At 43.2% G+C, this 25,685-nt stretch overlaps 1 protein-coding gene across 1 annotated transcript; it reads right to left on the reverse strand.

Moving 5' to 3' along the window:
- Nucleotides 1–1,264: 1,264 nt before the first annotated feature.
- On the reverse strand, nucleotides 1,265–24,627 carry SRP72 (signal recognition particle 72). Its single transcript, XM_066614277.1, has 19 exons — nucleotides 24,460–24,627; nucleotides 23,069–23,189; nucleotides 21,422–21,545; nucleotides 19,681–19,824; nucleotides 18,245–18,356; nucleotides 17,522–17,553; nucleotides 15,846–15,970; nucleotides 15,692–15,749; nucleotides 15,384–15,515; nucleotides 13,203–13,331; nucleotides 11,211–11,283; nucleotides 9,385–9,449; nucleotides 7,971–8,066; nucleotides 6,296–6,399; nucleotides 4,655–4,732; nucleotides 3,998–4,135; nucleotides 3,299–3,336; nucleotides 2,452–2,611; nucleotides 1,265–1,541 (listed from the first exon to the last, which is right to left on the reverse strand). The coding sequence occupies exons 1-19, from the start codon at nucleotides 24,590–24,592 to the stop codon at nucleotides 1,361–1,363; spliced, it is 2,043 nt and encodes a 680-aa protein (XP_066470374.1). The 5' UTR covers nucleotides 24,593–24,627; the 3' UTR covers nucleotides 1,265–1,360.
- Nucleotides 24,628–25,685: the final 1,058 nt, after the last annotated feature.

Raw genomic sequence — 25,685 nt, forward strand, 5'->3', positions numbered from 1 at the left:
CCAGGAAGCTTCATGGCTGAGCATGGATTTGAACCTGGAACCTCTAGATCTAAGTAACAGAACCACTACATTACACCTATCTTTAGGTTTTAGTGCAGTTCCCAACCTTTTGGAGTCCACAGACTACTGTGGCAAAAATTGGAATCATGGATCACATGCAACCACTCTGCACACACAAAAAATGCCATTAAATTTGGTGGTGCACAGTGAGTGCTCAGCAAGATGCTAGAAGTGCCCGCTGTGGATGGTCTGTTAGTCCTCTCTGGTGGTCTGTGGGGAAGTGGCTCACCAAATGAGCCCTGTAGATTACCAGAAAAAGCACAGAGCAGACCACTCGCAGTCACAGCTGGCACTTCAGTGCTGGTTGTGGGTAGCTCGTTCTCTGCTCTCTCTAGTGGTTGGGGGGCTCGGCGAGACAATGGAAGTGATGCAAGGTGATCTCTTCTTTTCCCTTGAGGCCTTGTGAACTAGCCCCTGGGGGTTGGGGATAAGAATAGGCCCTCAGTTTGGCTGTACTTGTCGTAAGAGGCAACTTAACAGCCACCAGGTAGATGGGACTCGTCAGCCTGGGAAGGCAGCTCATCTGAGAGAAGGAAAACTCTGATCCCAAACCTCCACTGCCTTGTGGCTACATCCAGTTAAGGAAAAGGCTTCAGGAGTCCACCTCGAGGCAAAATCCAGAGCCGGAGTCCCTGAGGCAGTTCATGGCTGAACACAGTCACGTTCTGGCAACTCCTGCGATGCTGCCAGAACCAACAGTATTGTCTTCTGCCTTTCCATTGGACCATTTCAGCCACGTTGAGAGGGGGGATTTGCTGCATGGGTAACAGTCTATCCTCCATATCTACTTTACTCATGCTTCGGGCACTGGAGAGGACACTCTGTTTCAGAACCACCATTCAGAGCACGATACCATGTCTTCCGAGACTGAAGGATGCCAACACTTGTGGACTATTTCTCAGGGTCTCACGGAACACGGGTTTGGTGCTTTAATAGTTATCACTCCTTTAGTGGATCCACTTTGCTTTTTATTAGAACCCAAGGTCCATCAACCAAAGCAAGGTGCAAAACATGCAAATGAGAGAGGCTAAGCAGAAAGCGATAGCTTAGTGGGTGAATGATCAGCTGCATTCTTAGGCTGCAATCCTGTATATGGGAGTAAGTATCGTAACACTGGAGACAAACAAAACACAAAAGGAACACCCCCCCCTTCCCACTATAGAGAACACACACAAGGAAGACGGGGAAAAAAGACGCATGCTCCTCTTTGTTTATTCTTTATTCTTCTCTTGGCATTCATAATTGGGGGGTGGAGGGAGGCAGAAAAAGAATTTCAAACTAAACATTAGGCTTGCCATGATCACCAACCTCCTTTCCCACCTTTCTTTTTCTTTTGTTGCTGTTTCTTCTTTGTTCCTGCAGCACCAACAGGTTTTTGGTGTCTTGGGGGTATCATGTTGCCCGTTGATGAAGACGGGACTGCCGTGATGGTGCCAGGCCTTGGTGATGTAGGTGGACTGCTTGCGGTCTTGCTAGCATCCCTGCAGACAAGGAGACACAACAGGTATTGTAGTCTTGAGTTCAGCAGTATAGTGTATTTTCTGCTTTCCAACTGACAAATGAGTTCAACTGTCATGGTCCATATTCACAATACTTTCACTGAAAGTACTAGTCTTCTAAGCAAGATTATATGCAAACATCACCAGTGCCAGCTTTTTGCTGGCAAAATTCAGTAGCAACAGAAGCAAGGACTATACCAATGCTAACATTTCATTTATAAAACGGTACTGTAAATTGAAAATCTGTTACCCAAATTTAAGACAGCGAACAAACTTGACTTGTAACAAAGTACAGAATTAATTTTTACATTTGACAGAAAATATCATGAAACATATTACTAAATTAAAGATAATGGCAGTGAGGTATCTGGGAATTGCTGTGAGTTTGTTGCTCACTTCTCTATTCCCAAATTCATCATTGACCTCTTCCTTCCAAGTCTGTTAAGCACTACAATCTTTATTCCATTCTCAGAAAAACTATTGCCATAGAACTGCCTAATTCCAGCACTTTAGATGAAGCGGTCAGGTGAGTTCCACACCTTCTCTTTTTGTCATTTTTTAAAGCATTACAAAGTTGGTTCATCTTGCTGGATGTTTTCATTCCGCCACATGAACCTTGCCCACCACAAGTATCTATGACCATCCTAGCCATTTCCTTCCTTTGGGACCAATTTGTATGAACAACTGCAGGGGGATCTTCTTCTCCAGCTCCTCAATGTGAGCCTTGCTCTGCTCCCCATATATTTTGCATGATAAAATCACACAATAGCAACCACAGGGAAACCCAATCTCTTACTTCTCTTAAGAAGCTACTCTTTGATTCCTCATTATTTGCTCTGAGCCACCGGTACAATTGAAGTTGCAGCCAGCAAGTTTGGACCCTGCTACTCACAGTTCAGAGGACGCTGCTGTCGTTGCTCCCTGGGTTCCTTTCCCAATCTGGTCTTTCTTCTTACCCTTCTTCCTCCCACGATAGTAAGAACGTTCCCGCATGGGAAGCCAGCGTTCAGGATCAGGGGTCACTTTAGGATCATAGTTCTTTGGCAGTTTTCCTAAGTAACATCAACACAAGAGTCACTTGCTTACACTGATTTAAGAACTGCTGCACTGCAAGCAGAAATACCGACTAGCCAAAAGTAGTGTATCATCCCCATGAGCTGTGCAATTTGCACAACTCTCCCACAGTGTGCAAATCACATCACATACTGTATCTAGATACATGCTTTGATACTTTTCAGAAGGAAAGATGCTGCTGTTGTAAGTAGCAGGTCATACTTGATATTAAATACTGGCTCATGTTGAACTACTTAGAGCAATGAGTCCTAGATAAAAAAAGTGTACCATAATCCTAGAACTGCATATAAACCCAAGAAAAGTTCTACTAGGCAAGATCAAAAGGTACCTGAGTTAGTACCCCATCTCTAACAGTTGGCAACCCAATGCCTCTGGGAGGCTGGCAAGCAAGGTGCATCAGCCTTTTCCTGCTGTTTACCAGTTACCTCCACCGTGCAACCAGTATTCTGAAGCATGCCACCTCTAAACAAGAGCTTGAAAAGTTACTGTTTACACTGCACAATTGTTGGGAATTTTTAACCCCCGTTGCAGGTCAACTCCATTTGTATTTGGCTTCTTGAGTCAGTTCTGAAAATTCTATTTTATACTGACCATGTTTAGATCCACCTAGCCCATACTGTCACAATTTCAAACAACTAGACAGCCAATAGCGGCAAGGCACTCACCCTTCTTTTTCTTCCTCTTTTTCTTGACATCCCCTTGGCTAGAGAGAAAACAAAGAGATGTCACATCAACTTGCATCAGATGCAACAGTCATTCCAGCTGCATGGGTTGCCAGTTTGCTTTCAGGTTCAAGTCAAGGTACTGGCTACAAATGACTGTTAAAGCCCTGAACAGTCTGGGACCAGGAAATCTGGCAGACTCCCTTCTAAACAAATCTACCTGTGCCCTGAAATCTTCAGGGGAAGCTTTACTGCATGTCCCTCACTTGTCTGAGATGAGGCTGGAGAAGACAAAGGAGAAGATTCTGGGTGGTAGCTCCCTTCTTATAAAACACAGGCCCTCAAGAGGTCTGCTGTGCTCCTTCTCTTCTTTCCTTTATGCACTCTGTTTTCCAATGAGTTCCCTGATTATGATGGAATTTTATTGTATAGCTTGGTTTGTTTGATTTGGTGCTGGTTTTACTGCATTTTATTTATTATCAGTAAATATAATTTTATGTTTTATATTTGAAATGGAGTTGATTGCTGCTTTGAGGCTTTTGAATAAAGCAGGGTATATATTTTTAAAAATAAAACAGGACTAATGGATCTCAAGGGAAGAGATGGGGCTGTTTGTGACAGGAAGATATTTATTCTGGTTACTGAACTGGCTTTCTTTCTATCAACACTGCTCAAGGCATCCAAACTTTATAATACTTTTACCCTTGCTCTTTCTGCAGGCTCTCGTTTGTGGGTTTCCCTCCTTTCTTCCGAATATATGTAGCCCCGTGTGAGTTTTCAAGTGCATCCACATCCACTTTCAAAGACATCGTGTCCGAGGAAGGCAAGTGCTTGCTAAGACTATTGTGGTGAAACCATTCAGGAAAAACAATATGCATGCCTAAAGCAAGTAAGAGCAGCAAAGGAAATGATCTTTTTATTTATGGACCAGCAGATGAACAAAACAGATAAAGTTGGGAGATCTGAAAAAGTCCTAGCTCCTTAGAAGAAAACGTTGGCTTGGCTGACAAGTTTTCTTCCATCCATCCCCAAGCTTCTAAAAAGGAAGAAGAGTGCTCAGCAGCCACAACAGTAGTTTGTAACTGTGTTCCTGGATCACAGAGGGCAACAAGCAGGGAGATAAATGTGGGCCTAAAAGCTGTAGTCAGTGCCCTGTGTGGAGTGCATGCCTCAGAAAGTGACTCAAAATCCTCTGTAATGCATAAGTGTATTTTAACACTGGGGTTCTTCAGTAGACAGGTCAATATGGCCATTGTACTCTAGAGAGGGAAGTGTTGTTGAAAGCACTGCTGTAACACATATGTCCAATGGAAGGAATGGCAAAGGAAAGCTGCTCCTCCCACAAACCGTGAAGGATACACTTTAGCTTTCTCAGGATCAACCAGAGAGTACGCAGAGATGAGCTGAGCCAGGGTATGGACATCATCTGGATTTTGCCTGTAAAAAGTACAGAAATTAAATAATTCTACCCTTTCAACAGAGGGCAGACAGCTCAGTTTTATACACCATAGGAAGAACTTCTGCAGATTAGCAACCAAGTGAGGGATTCCATTTCCACCTCCCATGGGAGTGAGAAACAATATTTCAAGTGGCAAATGGCCTCTATACTTCCCTTTAAATACAGCAACACTCCATCCACCTATCTCCACCAGGAAGAAAGACAGGTGGAAAGTCCAGCAGGATAGTCAGAATGTCTCTTGCTCCATGTATGCCCCATCACTGTATAATTTTCCTGGGTCAACCTCATGTATTTCAAAAGCATGAAGATCAAACATGGACAATCGTTTTATCCAGCAGGTTCTTGGGTACAAGATAAAGATGGTGGCACCACCAGGAAGGACAACCTGCCAGGAGCCAATTTGGCTCACTGAATTGAATACTGTATGATGTTCTGGTTTTAAACTAAGTAGCTTTGGAAGTCAGTCCTCCTATCTCAGTCCTCAATCTTTGTAAATGACTATACTGTAAGCCAAACTTACAACTGAGGCTTTCCCACAAATTACCTTTGTCCTACATTGAGACAATTTCCATCTAGGAAGTGAACAGAAGGTAATATGCAGAGTACCACAATTATGGCAGTTAGTCTCTCATATTGCACAAGTACATGCACCAGAACTTTAACTGTGGGGTAGAAGACAAAACAAAAAGCTTATACACTGCACTTCACACAACCTCCACATTTGCCTCCACATGAGCAACATAGTAGAAAATAACTATACTAACAAAGCTACCCCAAGCAGGGCACCTAGGGAAGAAGAACACTGCATGGTAGCTAGTGTGCCTGCATACATGGAATCTTCCTCCAGGAGAATTTAAGACTCTGCCACTCCGTTACTGTAATACAAGGCCCAGCAAGTGTGGGCAAGGAGAGAGAACATTCATTATATTTTTACACTCAGGTGCCAGATTGCAAGGCTCAGGAAGTAGTGGGGAGGACAAAAAGCAAGCAACCAAACTGACAGGAACAAGATAGCAACACTGCCTTTGAGAGAATAAACACAGGGGAAGACTCCGGGATCTGGATGATAGCAGAAACTGCGAGCATGAAGGATGAACACTGACTGGGAAACCTGAAGGCAAACTAGAGGAAACTACTTGTGAAGTTGTCCTAAAATAGTCATCATCTTCTCATGACCTGAGCCCATGTTCAGAGTTCCTCCACCCACCTGATATCCAGCACTGGACATTCAGTGTCCACTAGAAGTCACCTACATTTTATTCTGGACACTTTCTTTCAAAGAGGTTTCTAGTCAGCACCAGGAAAGGATCACTTTTGGACCATCTCCCCAACATGCACAGTGTAGGAACTTAAGCTTGTCTGCAATTTCATCCCATGTTCTATACTTTCAGCCATGAGTTAAAAAATTTTTTTTAAAGCTTTACTAAGTCTTGTTTTCAGTACATTTGCTCCACTTTCAACAACCTCTTTCAGAAATTAGTAAGCTCACTTAAGTCTTTTCCCATATGGCTCATGTTTACGCTATCCAGGAAAGGACTTACTTCCACAGCTCCTCCAGATCACTAATGGCTTCCTTCTTCCGGCCATGTTTCAGCTTAAAGTTAGCTGCTTCCCTGATCAGCGACAAATGAATTGGTGACTTTGGCTGAAAAATGACATTTGCTTCATTAAGTTTGGAAGCAATCTACATGCCAAAATGATCACATGAAAAGAGACTACTTGCTTGTATTTGGAACTTTCTGAATTTAGGGATCCTCTGAAACAGATAGGCAGGGTGTGTGCATGAATGCATGCCTCTGTCTCTAATAGCTGAAAGGCTTCAATCACACTATGGGTGCAATCCTAACCAACTTTCCAGTACTGACATAAGGGCAATGCAATTTTAAGGTAAGGGAACAAACACTGCCTTACCTTGAGGAGGCCTCCATGACTGCCCCCCACCTGCAGGATCCAGCGCATGCCCCACTGGCACAACTACGCCAGTGTTGGAAAGTTGGTTCGGATTGTACCCTATGAGACTCAGATTACTACCTAATGTAAAAGCCTCGTTATTCCTGCTGTACCCCAAGTTTAACAGCCTTTTAAAAAATCAAATTCTTGTTTTTAGAAAGGACAACCTGTGAACAGGTTAGCAATTTTTACTAGTTTCCAAGCCAGATGGCACCTAGTCAAGGAATCTGCTCATCTAGCACACAGAAGTTTTTCTTTTGCATAGTTTCCCATCCTTCCTTGTTGCCACTACAGGTCTGCCCACATTATCCATGGATTTGGAACCTGCAAATTTCTTCATCCACTGGTCCCTGAACCAACGGGTGCCAGCAGACCTGGACCTTCCTGAGGTGAGGGGAGCTCTGCTCTCCTCACCTCCGGTGGGTCTTCTGAGCCCTGCAGAAGCTGCACACATCCACCCGTGGCCTCTGTGGGCCTCAGAATCACTGCTACAATTTTAAAAAATGACTCCTGGTTTTGCTGAAAAACCAGAAGTCGATCTTTTTATTCCGAGGCCCACATAGACCACGGGTGAACGCACGTGGCGTTTACGGGCTTCAGAAAACCTCCAGGCTTTCTAGAACACTGCTCCTGTCACCTTCAAAGGTTTAAAAGGCCCCAAAATCAGCACATTCCATGGATTTTGGTATCCATGGGAGTTCTAGGAACAGAAGCCCTGTGGATAAAGAAGGACCACTGCATTCTCTGTTTCTTAGCAGCCCTCACTGAGTCTGTGATGCAAAAAAAAAAAAAGATGAAGAAAAAGTCAGGGCAGGAAGTGTTCTCTCCAAAAACCTTAGTCTAATAGTTTGATGTTTCTGCTTCAAGTGCCAGTAAGTATTTAAAGAGTGTTCAAAGCACTTCACATATACGAACTAATCCTTTCAACAGTCTTGGAAGATACAGACCCTTAGAATGCATTTACTATGAGCTTGGGTTACTGAAGCTAAGAGTACAGAAGCATTTCTTTCAGGACAGTATAAGTTCTCTCATGACTCAATTCAAGATTTACTGCTATAAACCATCTAGGAGTTCAAGGAGACCAACGGATTCAAAAGATTATAATGCTTTTAAAGTTATCAGAGTATAGACTGATGTTGCTATCTCTCTTCTTCCTATTAATACTATCCAGTTTGGGGTGGGGGATGCAAGTTGATAAGTCCTTCACTAAGTCACACATACAATTTGTCCAATTGTATCACATCAGCACTCCAATGATCTACTTGCCTGGAATTCTTGATACCACTCAATAGTTTGTGCCAAGACCTCAATAGCACTGTCAATGTCTTCTTCATGGCTGTACATTGTCACTAATGCAGACACCTGTAGTTATTTGGAAGACAATATTAAGAAATTGATGACACCAGGGAAACAATTTTATGACAAATACAGGAACAAGTAATACAATAATAGACTTTTAAAAAGAAAATTTTAATGGAACAAAGTATTTTCAAACTGCTGCTAAAGTGGTTATGCAAAGATGTCATGGCTTCTGCAGCATACATCATGGGCCAGCTGGTGTTCCCAAGAGCTGTTATTAGTCCTCATTTTTAAGAAAATCTGTGATTAATATTTTTGGAACAGTTGGAAATATAAAAATTATGATATGGACATATGCTTGGCATTCATGATGGAACTGACCCTATTTTTCTGACATGGAACCAAGTTAAAGATGCAATGCTCTTTCAAGCCCACAATAAATTTAAATAAGTATCAACAGGGGAGAAGAGACATTAAGTATTCACAAGGGTTAGAAGGAGGCAACTAAAAAATCCATACATCATAACATTTGTATAATGTTGCAGATGTTGATTATTTATAATCCTGCTTCCAACCAGGCTCATAATCGCTTCTAGATTAGCAGTCAAGGACTCTGTTCTTTCCTTTTATGTCTTTAGGAAGTAAAGGCATGAGAGCTAAAGTCTGTTACCACTTTTTCCAGTGGCCCAAACACACCTATGACAGGCAGTCCAAAAGGAACTTGTCTACAAGTCATCTAGATAAATATTAAAGCATCTGAGAGCCCAATCCTGTGCTTGGTGGCACGGCACGCCTCACCGATGGGCTCCTGTCCATGCTACCCCAGCGCCGGCTGGTGCTGGGCTAGCACGGGTCAGTCACCCAGCTTCCGCGGCTCTCCCAGACCACCGAGCCACGGCAAGGTAAGTGGGGGCAGGGAGGAGGCGTTCCAGGGAGGGGGGAGGCCAGCGGGGGGCGGAGAGAGGGCGAGGGCAAGGCGTGACGCAGAGGCATGACAGGGAGGGGGGCGGGAGGGGTGGGAGGGAGGTGGGTCCACGGAGCTCTGCTCTGCAGAATCCAAGGCACTCATGGAGGGCTCCACGCCCTGCACGAGCACCTTTACCACTGCGGGGCTTCTTACCTTACCCGGGAGAAGGGGACAAAAGTCCCCTTCTGCTGAGGTGCCTCCTGCGGTAGCCCAGGGCGCGCAGGATCCAGCAGCAGCTGTTCTTGGTGCCGCCAAGGCTGGGCACCCCGGGCAGCTCAGGATTGGGCTGTGAGCCTTCTATGTCTAACTGTAAGGCACAACAAAAGCCAGAATAGCATGCCTGGAAATGTATGGGATACAGGGAAGATAAGAGGCATAAAGTTCAACATGTATTCAAATATATCTACAACTTACCATGCCTGGCTTGTGCCTTAACTCTTCTATAGTTCTCAGGATGATGCATGCTTTGGTGACATTGCCTTTGAGAGGGAAGACAAAAAGTGCAGTTAATATTAATTTTCTCCAGCCTCCTATTCTCTCAATGAGGGCCCCTCTTTGTTAAGGGGCCAGGGAGCATAACCTTAATCAAACTTGCATATGTGTATGGCAATGAGAGGTGGGAGTGGTGGAGAGCCCTGAAACCAGAGCCTTCTCTCTTTAGCCTGACCTGTCCCTAGCCAAAATTGGTAGATGCAGTTGATCAAAACCAGGCAACCTTGAAAGCGTCTCTCTCAGTTTCATGGACAATTCTCAAAAAACCAATCCAATAGCATGCAGCCAAGCATCTAGGAGTACTGGGGCAAGGCTTTCATTGAGTCCAACCGAGTTCAGTCAAGTAACAATTTTGAAACACAATCTTATTTTAAATACAATTGGGGGGGATTGGATATTATAAGGAGAAAAGTAAAAACAAGCTGACTTGGAAAACAGCTTGGAAATAGGCAGTGAATCTAAGTAAAAAGATAAGCAGGCAATTATGGACAAATTTAAAGCAAATTCTTCCTAAAAACACACCTATATCTTACTGCAGTAAGTACATCTGGGAACAGTATTGGGCTGAGAGGTCCATTACAACCTCTCTGATAACCAGGGTGGCAGAGAACAAATTGAGCACCCTCAGATGCCATCTCTGAGGGAGCCAAGATAAACATACACAAGCATCCTTGGGCGTGACTTCAAGAAACCAGGGTTCAATGATATCATTGGATTCTGTTCAATTGGATTGATTACGATCACCTGGGCATCCCTACTTGCCTTCTGTTCTGGTCAGGAGGGTTTAGATGCTCAATCCCAGCAGTTTAGGACCTACTGTTCTTGGGGAAACCATCAAAGATGACAGGGCATTCACAAAACAACCTGTCTGTCTATTTGGCCATGTGGCCTTTCTGCTGCTTTCAAAGTGTTTCAGGGAAGCCTCTTTCCTACTGAACCATATGCTGAGGTTTCCCTAAGGGAAACATATGGGGGCCAATAATGAGCAAGAGAGAATTCAATCACAACAGCATATTATAATTCTGTAGAAGCTAGCTACTGGAACATCTCAGCTTTCATTTAAAAACAAAAAGTAACTTATGCCTGGAAGTCATAATTCAAAGTCATAAGTCAAAATTTGCTTGGAAACATGGGGGGCAATATCTGCGGATTCCTCAAAAGCCAAAGAATGACTGCATATATCACCATTGTTTAGAGCAGGGGTGCCCAAACCCCTGCCCGGGGGCCATATGCGGCCCTCGGAGACCCCCAATCCGGCCAGCAAGGAGCCCCCAGTCTCCAGTGAGCCTCTGGTTACTTGCTGGAGCCTGCACTGGCCCAACACAACTGCTCTCAGTATGAAGGCGACAGTTCAACCTCTTGTGTGAGCTGCAGGCCAAAGGCTCCCTTCACTTCTTGCTACTTCACATCTATGAAGCAGAAGTGGCAGCGAAGGAAAGGCTGACCTTGCTTTGTGCAAGGCCTTTTATATGCCTTGAACTATTGCGAGACCTTCATTCATTCATATGTTCCATCTTTAATATATTCATTTATGTAAATTTATTCAAATTTGAAATGTGAATTCTTTTTTTCCCTGGCCCCCGAAACAGTGTCAGAGAAATGATGTGGCCCTCCTGCCAAAAAGTTTGGACACCCCTGGTTTAGAGGTTGGGTTTTGTATAGCTCCTTGTCTCAAACCATAATTGACAAAATTAGAATGATACAGAGTAGTAAACTGCAGACCCATAAAATCAACTAGGCTACAGTACCTTGAGCAACTTTCAACTGTGCCATAGTCAGTTTGATCTCAGCTGCTTTTTCAGGGTGCTGATCAGCAAACTCCTGCAAGGTGAAAACAAAAATACAAGTCAGGAGGTTTTAAAACAGGATCAGCTTCAGAACAAACAGAAGTCTTGTAACAAATGACTCTCACATTGTGGAATCTCACGTCATGAGACTTCTCTGTAACGAACTCTAAAGTGCAAGTACATGGAGATGCATAATGAATAGCTATTTTTGTGTTCAAATAAGGACATATTTTTGCTAATTTATTCAAGATTTTAAGTGCTTGTTAATAACTTTATGGAACCTAAGCTTAACTATTATTAAGTGTTATGTTATAATAACTAATAACTTGGCAGTAAGTTAGGGTATAAAACCATGGAGTTCTGAAAACTCTGGGGGCAAAGCTTGATGCAGACACAACCATGCCTTGTAAGGGGTGTGCACTCCTTTCCTCCCTCATGCTCAAATTTCTCTGTTCCCTTTTGTCTTCAGAGTAGATCAAGGGGTAACATTACATCTGCATTAGCATTATTAATAACCACACTTAGCTCAAACCACAGTTTGTAAACTCACTGCAAAATATTATTATAAACCAAGGTATAAAGCCAAGCAAACCCCTGGGGGCTGGGGATAAGAATAGGCCCTCAGTTTGGCTGTACTTGTCGTAAGAGGCGACTAAACAGCCACCGGGTAGATGGGACTCGTTAGCCTGGGAAGGCAGCTCATCTGAGAGAAGGAAAACTCTGATCCCAAACCTCCACTGCCTTGTGGCTACATCCAGTTATGGAAAAGGCTTCAGGAGTCAACCTTGAGGCAAAATCCGGAGCCGGAGTCCCTGAGGCAGTTCATGGCTGAATACAGTCATGTTCTGGCAACTCCTGCGACGCCGCTGGAACCAACCGTATTGGCCTCTGCCTTTCCATTGGACCATTTCAGCGACGTGGAGAGGGGGGATTTGCTGCATGGGTAACAGCCTATCCTCCATACCTACTTTACCCAGGCTTCGTGCTCTGGAGAGGACACTGTTCCAGAACCACCATTCAGAGCGTGACACCATAGTCTTTCGAGACTGAAGGATGCCAACAACAAAGCCAAGCATGCTTTAAAGCCAAGCATGGCTTTAAAAGTCACTGAAGAAATTATGCTGCATCATAGTTAGAGCTGATAACAAAAAGGAATTCAAGTATGTGAGGAGAAGTGAGGGTGAAGAAATGTACAAGCCTGTGGAAGAGATCTAGCAGCATCATGTCTTTCAGATCTCAACCCGAGTTAAGCCAATTAAGCTATTTCTGCCCAACATTGCATATATGCAACAGGGATTACACCTGTGGGCTGGGCAGAAATGAGTTAACTGTGGTTAAGTATTGTCTACATGGGGCAATGGATAGGAAGAGAAGCATAGTGCTCTAGTGAAAAATTGAAGAAAAAACAGGACATCAACATCTAGACCAGGGGTGCCCAAACCGCAGCCTGGGGGCCATTTGCAGCCTTCGGGGACCCCAAATCCGGCCCACGGGGACCCCCCAGTGTCCCACAAGCCTCTGGCCCTCCAGGGTCTTGTTGGAGCCCATACTGGACTGATGCAACTACCCTCAGTGTTAGGGCCAACTGTCTGACCTCTTGGATGAGCTGCAGGTCAAAGACTCCCTCTGCTACTTGCTGTTTCACATCTGTGAAGCAGCAGCGGAAGCAAAGGAGTATATATAATAATATATTATTATAAACTGTAATATATTCACTTATGTAAATTTAAGTAAATTTATTCAAATTTTAAATGTAAATTAATCCTTTTTCCCCAGCCCCCAACACAGTACCAGACAGATGATGTGGCCCTCCTGCCAAAAAGTTTGGACACCCCTGCTCTAGCCAGTGCTTACAGGAAGAAAGCCAGATGTATATCAACATGGTTCAGAGCTATACACCTCCCCCTCCTCTGAGGAAAGTACCAGAGTACTCAAGTAGCAAAGTACGCATACCTGTAGAAGCTCTATTGCCTTAGTATGCTGCTTCTCTCGATACAACTGAGCTGCCTGGATCAACACAGGGAGGAGGTGTTCAGGACTCTGTGACTGTAAACTTGATGCCAGTTTTCGGCATTGATCTGCCTAAGGAGTAAAACAAAAATTTGGTGAGTTAGGAAAGCAAATTATATAGAGAGAAATGAGAGTAAAACAATGGTGTTTAAAGAAACAGATGGTCTAACTTGCAATAGCTCCTTTCTGCCTTGAGAAGAGACTATACCATGTTTCCACAAATATTGTACTAAATTATTTATCTTTGAATTTTATAAGGATTCCCATCTTAATTATCAAAATTAGGCCATTAAACATCACAGCTTAGTTTATTATGGATTCCTTTTCAGTCACAATCATCTTCCAAAAGTTATATTGATGACAGCAATGGCTTTCAACTATCTTCCAGGGAGCTCCAAGTTCCTCAGTGAAAAGATCAGTTATGGCAAACCAGCTTCCCTGAAAAGGCAGCTTGATCACAACTATGTACTGCTTTTCCTTTGTAACATGAAGCTGCAGATGAATGTTGGATCTATTCTATGGCACATGCTCAGTTCACATGAGCCAACCAAGATAGGAGAACTATCCAGGTGAACCAAACATGTGCCCTATAATTTGCCCCAGAATCTTCTACAATGCACAGGGATTCCAAAGCAGATGCTCAGCAGTTTCTTGGCAGACAAATCAACTCAAAGAAGATTCTTGGAAATAGAAGGTTTAAAAACCACTAGATTACAAGAACCAATGAAACCCATGCAAAGGAGATGTAACAGAACACACAACATTTTCAGAAGAGATCCCAAGTTTCTCTTACAGCCCAATACTGTGCATGTCTACACAGAAGTAAGACCCAGTGTGTTCAATGCAGCTTACTCCCACATGTGCATAGGACTGCAGCTGTAGTGATTAAGATAATGATTTCCAGAAAAAGAAAAAAAAATATGTCTTTTTGGGAGCAGACACGTGTTTTGGAAAGTTAACAGAAAACGGACAGTCCATGCTGTATATTGAAAATTGCTGTGAACTCCCAAAGCATCCTAAAATTTATTCTTCTAATAGGTGGACTTTCAACAAGCATCTAACACTGCTGAAGGGAGGTCAGGCCATCCACATAGGAACATGGTAAGCTGTCTTTCTACTGAATCAAACCGTTGGTCCATCTAGTTCAGTGTTATCTACTCTGACTGGAAACAGCTCTCAAGGATTTCAGATGGGTCTTTCCCAGTCAGACCCAGAGATGCCAGTGAGGGACTGAACTAGGGATCTTCTGCATGTAAGGCAGGTGCTCTACAACTGAGCTACGACTCTTTCCCTAAAAGTTGGATTTCTCTTAAACATTAGCTTTTGAAGCTTGCTAGAGCAGTAGACAATGTTGACCATTTTGTAAAATGAAGTACAATCGTGATGAAACAATTTACAATGTTTGATCTACATCAGTGTTTCTCAAACTGTGGGTCAGGACCCACTAGGTGGGTCACAAGCCAATTTCAGGTGGGTCTCCATTCATTTAAATATTTTATTTTTCATATATTAGACTTGATGCTACCATGGCATGTGACTGTATTGGGGAAATGTTACACATCTGTACTTTTAAACAGACTATTCTGTATATGCTTTTAACAATGACAGTAAATGGGACTTACTCCTGGGTAAGTGTGGGTAGAACTGCAGCCTAGTATTGTTAAAAAATTCCTGTGTGATGACATAACTTCCAGTCATGATATCACTTCCGACGGGTCCTGACATTCTCATTTTAAAAAGTGGGTCCCAGTGCTAAAAGCTTGACAACCACTGATCTACATGTTTAGAACAATCTCATGGTACAAGTCTTTTAAGGAATGTACCAATTCAGAACAGAGGTGAGGAAGGTTTCAGGAACAAATGTTCCCATATGTCACAAGTTTGCTACTGTAAGATATTTGCTTTGTTAGGAAGATTTCTTTCCCTTAATGTGCTGTCTTTTTCTGTGCTTGGAAATATCTTCATGTATTGTAGAAGAAGACAAACTCATGCAATTCACACTCCCCATCCCGTTTTTAAAAATAATACAGCCTTAGGAAGACTGTATCTCTTGAGTCACTCAAATTCATTAATTTGGCTCTGGGGTTGGCAGGACACACCAAAACAATTAAAAAATAAAACTACCTGGTTGGTATACATGGCCAGCAAAGCTTTGTTAAATTCTATTGCTTGGAGCTGTTTCTTGGAGAGTTTATACTCGACACCTTCTGCATTGGTCAACTTCACCTTTTTCTTTGAATCAAACACATTTTGGTCCTGTGGAGTACAAGACATGTTGTTCCACCAACTTACATAAGACATTTCTCAGGTCATTCGAGGCAATCCTAACACAAACACACCTCTTAACAAAAGGGGCACGGATGTTCACAAAGGAATGTCGATGCTTAAGAAAAGAGTAGCTTACAAGTACACCTGAGTAACAATGCTTATACCTTGTTAATTGTAATGATGTTATTGGCAATGACAGCAAGCAATCCCACATCTGTTGGTCTGAAATAATAGAAACAATTTACAAAGGGTTAAGTACTTTTTTTAAACAAACAAAAAACAGGTCCTTTGACCACCACAGTTCAGAAGAGACCTTACTTCAGTTTGATTATCTGATTATAAAGTTGCAGGGCTTCTTCTGTGTGACCTTGTAGCTGCAATATATAAGCCATCTGACCATGAATAATGGCCAGTTCAGCCTCAATGTCTTCTTCAGTCACATCCTGAAAGAAAGCATTAAAAAAACACGAAGTGTAAACACACTACTTTGGCCCACAATCTTCATGATGCTTGAACTTATTACCTTCTGGTTAAAATGCACTGGTTATTATATTTTGGCCACAAAACAATCTATAAGTATACAAGCAGACAGTTAATTAGCAAAATCACAATCCATTGGGACAATCTCCTGCACAACGGGTTGTGCCCAGGTGAATTCTCCTAGCAGATCAAAGTGATATCTTTATAGCAAAAGTATGATCACCTTACAATGGGCGCAATTGAATTATTAAGTTCCATTTCTTTCAAAGAATCAAGCAATGACAACGCACCCACTGACCATTGACATAAAAGCACTTCGGTTTGATTGTATACTGTCCAATGCAAGTATACTTCTGGCTTTAAAGGACATAAAGTACATTCTATATAATTTTTTTAATTACTAGTATTAATAATTGCTCTTGCCACCAAGTCTACTTAATGCAATTCGAGTCTAGTGCCGCATACTTGGTGAAATAATTTGGAACAAGGTAATGAAGTATTTACAAGCACAAAAGAAAAGAAGATCCTATTTAGGGCACCCAAACTTCATGTTAAAAGGAAAAGCAAGCAGACATGTTAAAAATTTATACCTCATGCTATTAGGATGACTCACAAGTAGAAATTACAACATAAGAACAACTTCACCAGAGACAGTAACATGCAGCCATACACAGTAGACCCCTCTCCCCCAAATTCACAGAGGATACGTTCCTGCTTCCTGTTTCCACTGCAGATATCTGAAATCCGGAGTAGCTGCAAACCCTTTATTATTGTGTTGCAAGTCCCCCCTTCCATTGTGCAAATGACTTATCTGTCTCCGCTGCAACCCTCTATTCTCTGTCTCCTGAGCTGTCCGCTGCCTGTTAGCTCTGCTTTGATTGCAGCCCTCCAACTTACTTCCTATAAGCATGATACTAACAGGAAGTGGGTTAGAGGGCTTCAATCAATGTGACACTAACAGGAATCAGACAGCACAGGAGACAGCAACAGGAGAGTTGCAAACAGACACAGTCATCTGAGCAATGGAGGGAAATGGTGAACTATGGATAAGTCAAATCATGGAAAGAGACCCCCCCGGATACAGGTGGCTACTATACAGTCCATTTTTTGTATCCGTAGAGGTTAAGTTCCTGGAAAATCAAGCAGATACTGAATTCGAGGATAAGGAATCACTGATCCTATAGGATCAACACGGTAAGGGGGAAAATCAAATTGGCATGAATACCTCCACTGGGCCACTGGGCAAACCAAAATGGCCCCTCACTATGCAATCTTCCCCCCACTCCTGCCCAGGCAGCTAAAGCACAATCAGAATCCCTTCATCCACATTTCTATTTACCAATTTCTGTCTTTGACCCACTCCTCATTAGTTGTAACTTGCAGAGACAGCAGAATGGATCACATTATGACATTTCACACAAGCACGGTCATAACAGGAGGACCCCAATTAGCATTGTGACTATTCACCACTTTGTTTAGCACAGAAAGCACATTTTAGCATAACAGCAACTTACTGAGTCTTCTGAGAGAGACAGACGACACAGATCTAGAGAGAAAATATGTAAATTTTAGCATGAACAATCGACACCAATCATGAGATTTCTCTAGGGATGAACATACGCCCACAGACACTTTGGTTCTGTCATAGAAGAATGCTAGTACAGGTGGCCCGTATCCTCAGATTTCATATCAGTAGATTCAGTTATCCACTGATCGGGTTCACAAGTCCCCTGCGCATGTGGCTCCTCTGGAGACGAAGGAAACTCTGCTCCCCTCACCTCCGGAGGGGTTTTTGAGCTTGGCAGCTAAAAACACATGACTTCTGGTTTCTCCATTTTTAATGCCTTATAAGGCATTAGGAGGCCCAGGGAAAAACTCCTCTAATTTGGGATTCTATTAAATGGTCCTTATGTCTTAATATGGACAACGCAATCCTGCTAAAGTAGAACAGATGCCAAAACACTGCTCAGTGAAATTACTTCTTTTAAGTACCCTTAAGAAAATAAGGAAAGTAATAGTGTAGAAAACACCAAACCTTGTGTGGCCTTGCAGAAGCTACATGAAACCTTCTTACATAAATGCATCAATAAATGCCTAGAATGAATTGAGGGATACAAGAATACTCTCTCCTTTCTGTATTTTCTCAATTTCACTTTCTAGAGTAACCAGAGCCACTGGTGCTTCTTTCCGCAAATCTGCTTTGAGAGAGAGGACAAGTTCAGTTTTATAACAATTACCTTCTGCTTTCTGTAGGCTTTTTATTGCATCATGCAGCCTGCCTTGCCCAATGTATGCACAAGCAGCATTGTAGCACAGCTCGTAGGTAGCTTCTTGAAGGCCCAGATCTTCCTAGGTAGAACAAAAATAATTACATCAAAGAGAAACCTAGTTTTTAATTACAGTGTAAATGGATTTGTTTAATCCATCAGTATGGATGGATTAATTTTGCAATCTGAAAAATTGCTATTCACACGGTCAATCATTTTTCTATTACATAAAGAGTTCTTACATAAATACAGTATGCTGTACATCCAAAAAAAAACTTCTGAATAGGGTGGAATTCTATAAGAGATGTGCCACTATTGAGAAGCCCTATTTCTGGCAGCCATCCCCTTAACATGGCAGCATATCCAGAAGGGCCCTCTCAGATGACCAAAGAGGACGGACTAGATTAAATGGAAGGAGGCATTCTCTCCAATACGTTTGTCCCAAGCGGTAAAGGACTTTAAATGTCAAAACCAGCACCTTGAATTGGGCCTGGAACTGAACCAGCAGCCAATGCAGTCACCAAAGTCCAAAAGAGTCAAATCACTGGGCTCCAGCAACCACACAAGCCATTGCATTCTGCACTAGTTAGAACTGTTGGACCATATTCAAGGTCAGCCCCACATAGGGCACATTACAGTAGTCTAATCTCACTGTCATTATGGCATGGATCACTGTGGCCAGATTTGACTGATCAATGTACAGCTGCAGCTGATGTACCAGCTAAAGCTGTGCAAAGACGCCCCCGGTCACAGCCTACACCTGGGCATCTAGGAGCAGCTGTGAATCCAGGAGAACCCCCAAATTGCAAACCTACTCTTTCAGAGGCAGTGCAAGCCCATTCAGAGCAGGATGATAGTCCAGTACCCACACTGTGGATTTCCAAACCAGGAGGACAATCCTCTTATTTGGATTTAGTTTCAGCCTGTTAGTCATCATGCAGATCCCAACCACCTCCAGATAGTGCTCTGGGACCACAACAGCCATCCTGGCATCTGGTGGAAAGGTGAGACAGAGCAGAGTGCCATCAGCATATTGATGGCACCTCACTCCAAATCCTGAATGACCTCTCCCAGTGGTTTAATGTACATATTAATGGTTATGCATTCTACAATGGAATGAGGCCTAAAATGTAAAGAGAAAGATGCTTAATTAACATAGGCAATTTGTACATTTACATTGAGGCTAGAATGACACATACCATAAGCTGAACAGCCTTATTAACAACAAATGCTACAACCCAGTAACAATGGTTTGCATAAAGGGGGAGAACAGTTCTACATGAAACTTTCACTTCCATTCAATATTCCACTATGACAGTTTCCTGTATTTTTATAACACTTATGCAGATCATCTAATACTAAGAAAGACACACCCATATATACACCATCACCACAAACTTACTTACTGGCACCACTTTTTCCCAGGTGCTCTGTGCAGCAACAACTGCAGAAAGGTTTGTTTTCCTTTCTTCTTCATAGTCATCTTGTGAGTTGCGTATGAGATCCCGATACACTGCTGAGCAATCGTCGTAACACTCTAACCTGTATAACTAATAAGAAAATAAATTAGATAACAGCTCAACATACCAGAGATAAAAACGTCAAAATTAGTACTGCAGCATATATACCACTCACATTACCAGCAACTATTACACCAATCTGGTAGGGGAGGCTAGTAGTATCCCCATACTGAGGGTGGAGGCTCAAAAGGAGATGTTATCCCAAGGCTACCAAGTAAGTTCTGGCCAAACTATTTAAGCCTCTCAGCTCATGTTGTTAACTGCTATGTTACATCAGCTTCCTCCAAGTCCAATCCTCGGAAAACAAAAAGTTAATGTTTAAGTTCTGTACAAATTCTAACATTTCAATAATTCTTCAAGCGCAGACTAATTGAAAGGCTATGCTATTTTCTCGTTATGACTACCGAGGTTGCCATTCAAGACAACCAAGGTATGGCCCATGATCCAAAGCATCCATGCCAACCAGCCCTCTCAACTAGAGAGAGCTCCTTGGCAAATTAATACCCATATTCTAGATTTTAGGGGGGAAAAGTCAGAGAAAAGCAACTCAACAACCCTGTAATCTACACTGTCATTTCACACAAAAACATTATTTAAAAAAGTCTTTTAAATGTTATATGCTTATAAAAGGAACTCCAATACATAACGAAAGACATGACCATTTTATTGAGACAAAAATTCCATTCCTCCTACACACGGCTGATCAAAATATTCATGTCTGCAATTCTAGATGCTACCAGAAAGTTCTCTAATAATTTTACCACCCCTTGGTCACCAGTCCCTGAACTGTGTTCTTTGAAAATAATTTCAACAAGTTGAAGAACAGTTCTGCATATGGATAATGCCATCATATATGGAAGAAAAATCTTCCTTGATTATGCTGCTATTTCCCCAAACTTCAATGTGTTATATTGTATTGTCTAGTCAAGTGAAATTACTGCACATCACCTTAAAGTGTGCTTTCCTTAAAAGTAGTACAGATTAAGAGAGATGAAACCAAATTACCTTTTCACCTGAAAAATACTCATATTACACAGCATTACAAAGAATAAAATGAAAAAATAGAACAAGTCTGTTCAGTGAACAAAAACTATCATATTTAGTTTCTGGTATTTCATAAAATGTTGGTAGATAAGTACTGTACACCACTCAGTTGTTCCAAGTCTACACTGTGGCTGAACAAATTACAGGAAGTCAGCCTGCGCTGTAAGAGAAGCCAATTTGCTTAAACAATTTCTGCCCAACGTTGCATATACGCAACGGGGATCAAATGCGTACACCTGTGGGCTGGACAAAAATGAATTATGAAAACTGTAGCCAACAAAAGTCACGTTTTAGAGAGACTGTTGGTGTATATAGCTCAGTATTTACTGATGGTGGCAGCTCTTCAGAGTCCCAGCTGGGGTCTTTCCAGGCCTCTTATCCAAAATGTTTTAATCAAAGATACTACAGATTGAACTTTGGACTTTCTGCATGCAGTGCATGCACTCTATTACTAAGCTATGCCCCCTTCTCCACTGTAGCAGCTGTATGAACAAAGTTGAAGGTTTGCATCGAATTCCTAAAAATCAAGGCTGACTTCATACTTGTGAGTTACATAAGCAGATAGTTTTCAAAGCAGTATTACCACTTGTCCATAAAGCTCTTTTAGTTTGTCTGTCTGCTGGCTGGCTCCTTGAATGGTCTTCAGAGCATTTTCAATCCTGTTCAACCTGTACTCACAATAAGCCTTTTCAAAGGCTATCAAGTCACTGCAACATACAAGTCAGATGTTGGAGGTCATTCCTCAGTATCAGTTCCCACAAAACCACTTTACTCTCAAGACTTACATTTGTTACTTAACAGTTCATTATGCTAGAATACTGGTGCTGCATTGAACAAGACTATGAAAGAAAAAAATGAACCCCCTTAATGAAAATATAACTTTCTAAAGCTTGGAAGGCACTTCAAGATCTAAAACCTGTCATATCCGTTATTTGCAGACTAGAATACACATCTTAATCCTGGCAAGAATGCTAAAAGTTTTAATTATTTATAACTAGCATAGGACAGAGATCTCCAAACCCTGGCCCAGGGTTCAGATGCATCCTGTGGCAAAACTATGTGGCCCACGGCCAGCCTCTGGTTCCCCGAGAGCCTCTGGCCCACTTGACTGAACACAACCAGAGCGGTGTTCCGGTCACAATCGAAGAGTGTTCTCAGAACCGGAACACCTTCTAAAAGACTAAAAACATCACTTACTGGTTTTCCCAAAAACTTGAAGTAACTTTTTGTGCCCTCTGAATGAAGGCTTTCTGAGGGTCAGAGAGGCCTCCATTTGAGTATGTGCTTTATTTTGTGGTGTACGCTGGTGTTTGGAAAAATCCTGGAAATTTGAGACCAATCATTCATTTATTCCAGCCATTTTCAACCATTGTCCCATGGCATACTGGTATGCTGCGAATGTCTGCGGGTGTGCCGTGGGAGTTTGGGGGAAGGTCATTTATTAGTAGAGCCATTGGGGGATGTGAGCCCCCCCATGAACAGCATGGTCTGCCTTGTCAATGTAAAAAAACTGATGGTGTGCCTTGATCATTTTAGTACCTTGTCAGTGTACCATGAGACAAAAAAGGCTGAAAATCACTGATTTATTCATTTGTTTAAGTTCCATCACTAATGTATCTATTTAAATTTTATATTTAAAAAAATTTTTTTCTAGCCCTTGACACTGCGCCAGATATTTGATACAGCCCTCTGGCCAAAAAGTTTGGAGACCCCTGGTATAGAGCAACAGGACTTACAAATAATTTGAGAACAATATTAATAGATTAAGAAAAAAGAGCATTTTCTTTATTATTCTGTGTTTAATGTCTACTTGTTATTTATAGGTGGTGCCTTGATATTTGCGGGGGATCCGTTCCTGGACCCCCTGGCAATACTAAAATCCGTGGATAATGAAATCAGTGGATTTGGCACCTTTTAACCCTCCAAACATGTCTGAAGCAGAGCTCCGTGCACCCCTTACAGGTCACTCCTGATCAGAGCTCAGTGGGGGTCAATAGACCTGTATTTGTGGATTTGGCTCAATGATCAGACACAACCTGTACTTGATTATCAGCAGATGATCAGACAAAACCTGTATTTTGAAACTCTGTGGTCCCATTCTTTTTTTAACTTTGAAAGAACTAAATAAAATAACCTTTTCCATGGGAACTAAGACCTAACAGGTCAAGAGTCAGCTTTAGTTAGGAGCTCCTCAGAAACACATATTGTCTGACAAGCACCCAACACTTACCTGGTTAATACTTTGGTGTGGGTGTGAATCACACTGAGGGCTTCTTTAAAACTTCCATTTTGGATTAGACATACTATTTTGCAACGCAGTGCAGTCACATCATCTTTGTTGATCTGCAAAACTGAAAGAGGCAAATACAATGCATTAAACCATGAAAGGGAGCTAGCCACCATTACTCAAGTGTTGCTGATCTCCAGTTTAGAATATCATAGTAGCTCTCAGACTACAATCAAAGGAATCCAGAAGTGCCTCAAAAGCTTAAGTGCTCAGTGATACGATTATTCAGCAGTGATAAAATCAGTCAGTAATAGCTGACAAGGTGTCATCATTATGCTACTTTAGAAAGATCCACTGAAGAAGAGTACTGTTGTAAATAGACAATATGCAGCTGCAAGACAATATTGTGTTAGCTCTAAAGGAATATTATCCATTCATAATATACTAAATAGAAGACCTAACAGACTTGGCCTGCGTGAACTAATCATGAATTCTAGAATATGTCCTAGAATCCTCAGCAACACACTGGAGTACCACAAATAGAATGTAAGGGATCTCTTGAAGGCAGACAACGAATCAGTGTAACGGGACTGTCCTCGAGCACAATTTATATTAGAAACTACAGCTGCTCAGAAATCAATAGCCCAGCCATTAGCCAAAATGACAAGAAAGAAGCAGGTCACTCCATAATTCAAACAGCTTATCCGGTGACGAACTTCACGTGGTCCGCCTATTCAAAGTGCCAGTGGAAGTAACTGGCGATGACGTCACTACTTCTGAGTTGGGAGGCCAGATGCAACCCAATAGACAACCGTAAGAGGTTCAGGGTGGGCAGGAGGGCCTTTTCAAGCATGGTGGGCTGAGCTCCAAAGCAAGCTGAGAATGCTACCACTGCTGGGTGGGTCTGTTCCTGGTCTCACTGCTGGGGGGCAGGTGTCCCATGACACCACCTCAGGTACCACTGGTGGTATCCGTCAGGGGCAGACGGTGGGTGGGGAGGCAGGTGAAGCAGAGCCTCCCCAGCAGAGTCCTTTGAGAAGCAGCGCCGCCACCGTGTGAGGCACCCAAGCCCCCACCACCCACATGCTCTGCCTGCCTGCCCTCCCTGCTCTGCGCGTAGGTGGTAGGTGCTTGGGTGCCTCACACAGCGGCAGCACTTCTCAAAGGACTCCGCTGGGGAGGCTCTGCCTCACCTGCCTCCCCACCCACCGCCCACCCCGGCACCCACACCACTGGTAGAAACTACCAGTGCCTACAACATGCGGACAAAATGGGTGACAGCTCATTTGCCCAGCGTGACTCGCTCCCACCTGGGGACACTCACACCCAGCCAGCAGCACCAGTGGGGAGGGGGGAAGGCAGCCACGTGACTCTGCCCCTCCCCCCTCGCTTACTCTTATTGACCGACTTCAGAGCGCGCCCAAAGTCGCCGTTCTGGCCACAGCGATTCACTTCGCTCCACAGCGAGGCGACGGAGGCGGCCCCCGCCGCGCCAGCGCCGCTTCCGCTACCTACGCCCGCCGCCATCTTGGCAGAGGGTAGAGTAGCAGGCAGGGAGGCGCCGAAACCGGAAGAAGGCCCCCCCACGACGAGCCTTTGACCCGGATGCTGATCACGTGGCCGTGCGTGGTTCATGGAACGGCCTCTCCGTGACGTCGGTTGTGGCTGTTGCCGCTCATGCGCAGGCGCACACTGAGGAGGGGCGCTCTAGGAATTAGTCTCTATGCCGCTTTCCCGGCTGAACAGCTTTCCAAGCATCATAAGGAATGTGGCTCCCTGCCCCGAGGGGCTTACAATCTGGGGAAGGCAGGAGGAAGACGCTGTTGTTGACTCGTTCCCTGAAGGATGTACTTTTTCATGCACCAGCTCTGTACTGGGGGTTGCCCCCCTTTCTTTACACTGATCTGCCACCCCAGTTGTGCAGCCTCTGAGCATGTGCGGAGTTATTTTTCCTCAAGGTGTGGCGAGGGCTGCTGTTTCTGCAGTCCCCCCCCCCCCAGCATCCTCAAAGCAGATCTGATTTCATTTGTCTGTCTGAGGGCACAACCCTCACCAGGTCTACTCAGAAGTAAGTCCTATTTTGTTCAATGGGGCTTACTCTCAGGAAAGTGTGGTTAGGACTGCAGCCTGAGAAATTTTTATCCTGCCTTTCCCATCCCAAAGCACATGCCCAAGGCGGCTTACAGCCCAATCCTATCCACACTTTCCTGGGAGTAAGCCCCATTGACTATACTGGGACTTACTTCTGAGTAGACATGCCTATGATTGGGCTCTGAGGCTGCAATCCCATCCACACTTTCCTGGGAGTAAGCCCCATTGACTCAATTGGGACTTCTGAGTAGACATGCATAGGATTGGCCTGTAACAAAGCTCCATAATAAAGTGTACAATGCATCACAACAGGTGAAAAAGGACAAAATAAAACATAAAGCATTAAAAATATTGATTTTAACATTAAACAGTGAAACAAAAAACAAATCAAAGCAAAACCTAAGAAAGGAACAAAATTAGTCCAGGGAAGCAGTCTAGCCACAGCAGTATTTCAGAGGCCCAGAGAGCAAATATTCACTCAGCAACAAAATGCCTGATGGAACAACTGTGTTATAAGCCCTCACCGAAA

Source organism: Tiliqua scincoides, chromosome 2 (assembly GCF_035046505.1).
Source record: "Tiliqua scincoides isolate rTilSci1 chromosome 2, rTilSci1.hap2, whole genome shotgun sequence".
NCBI classification, from domain to species: Eukaryota; Metazoa; Chordata; class Lepidosauria; order Squamata; family Scincidae; genus Tiliqua; species Tiliqua scincoides.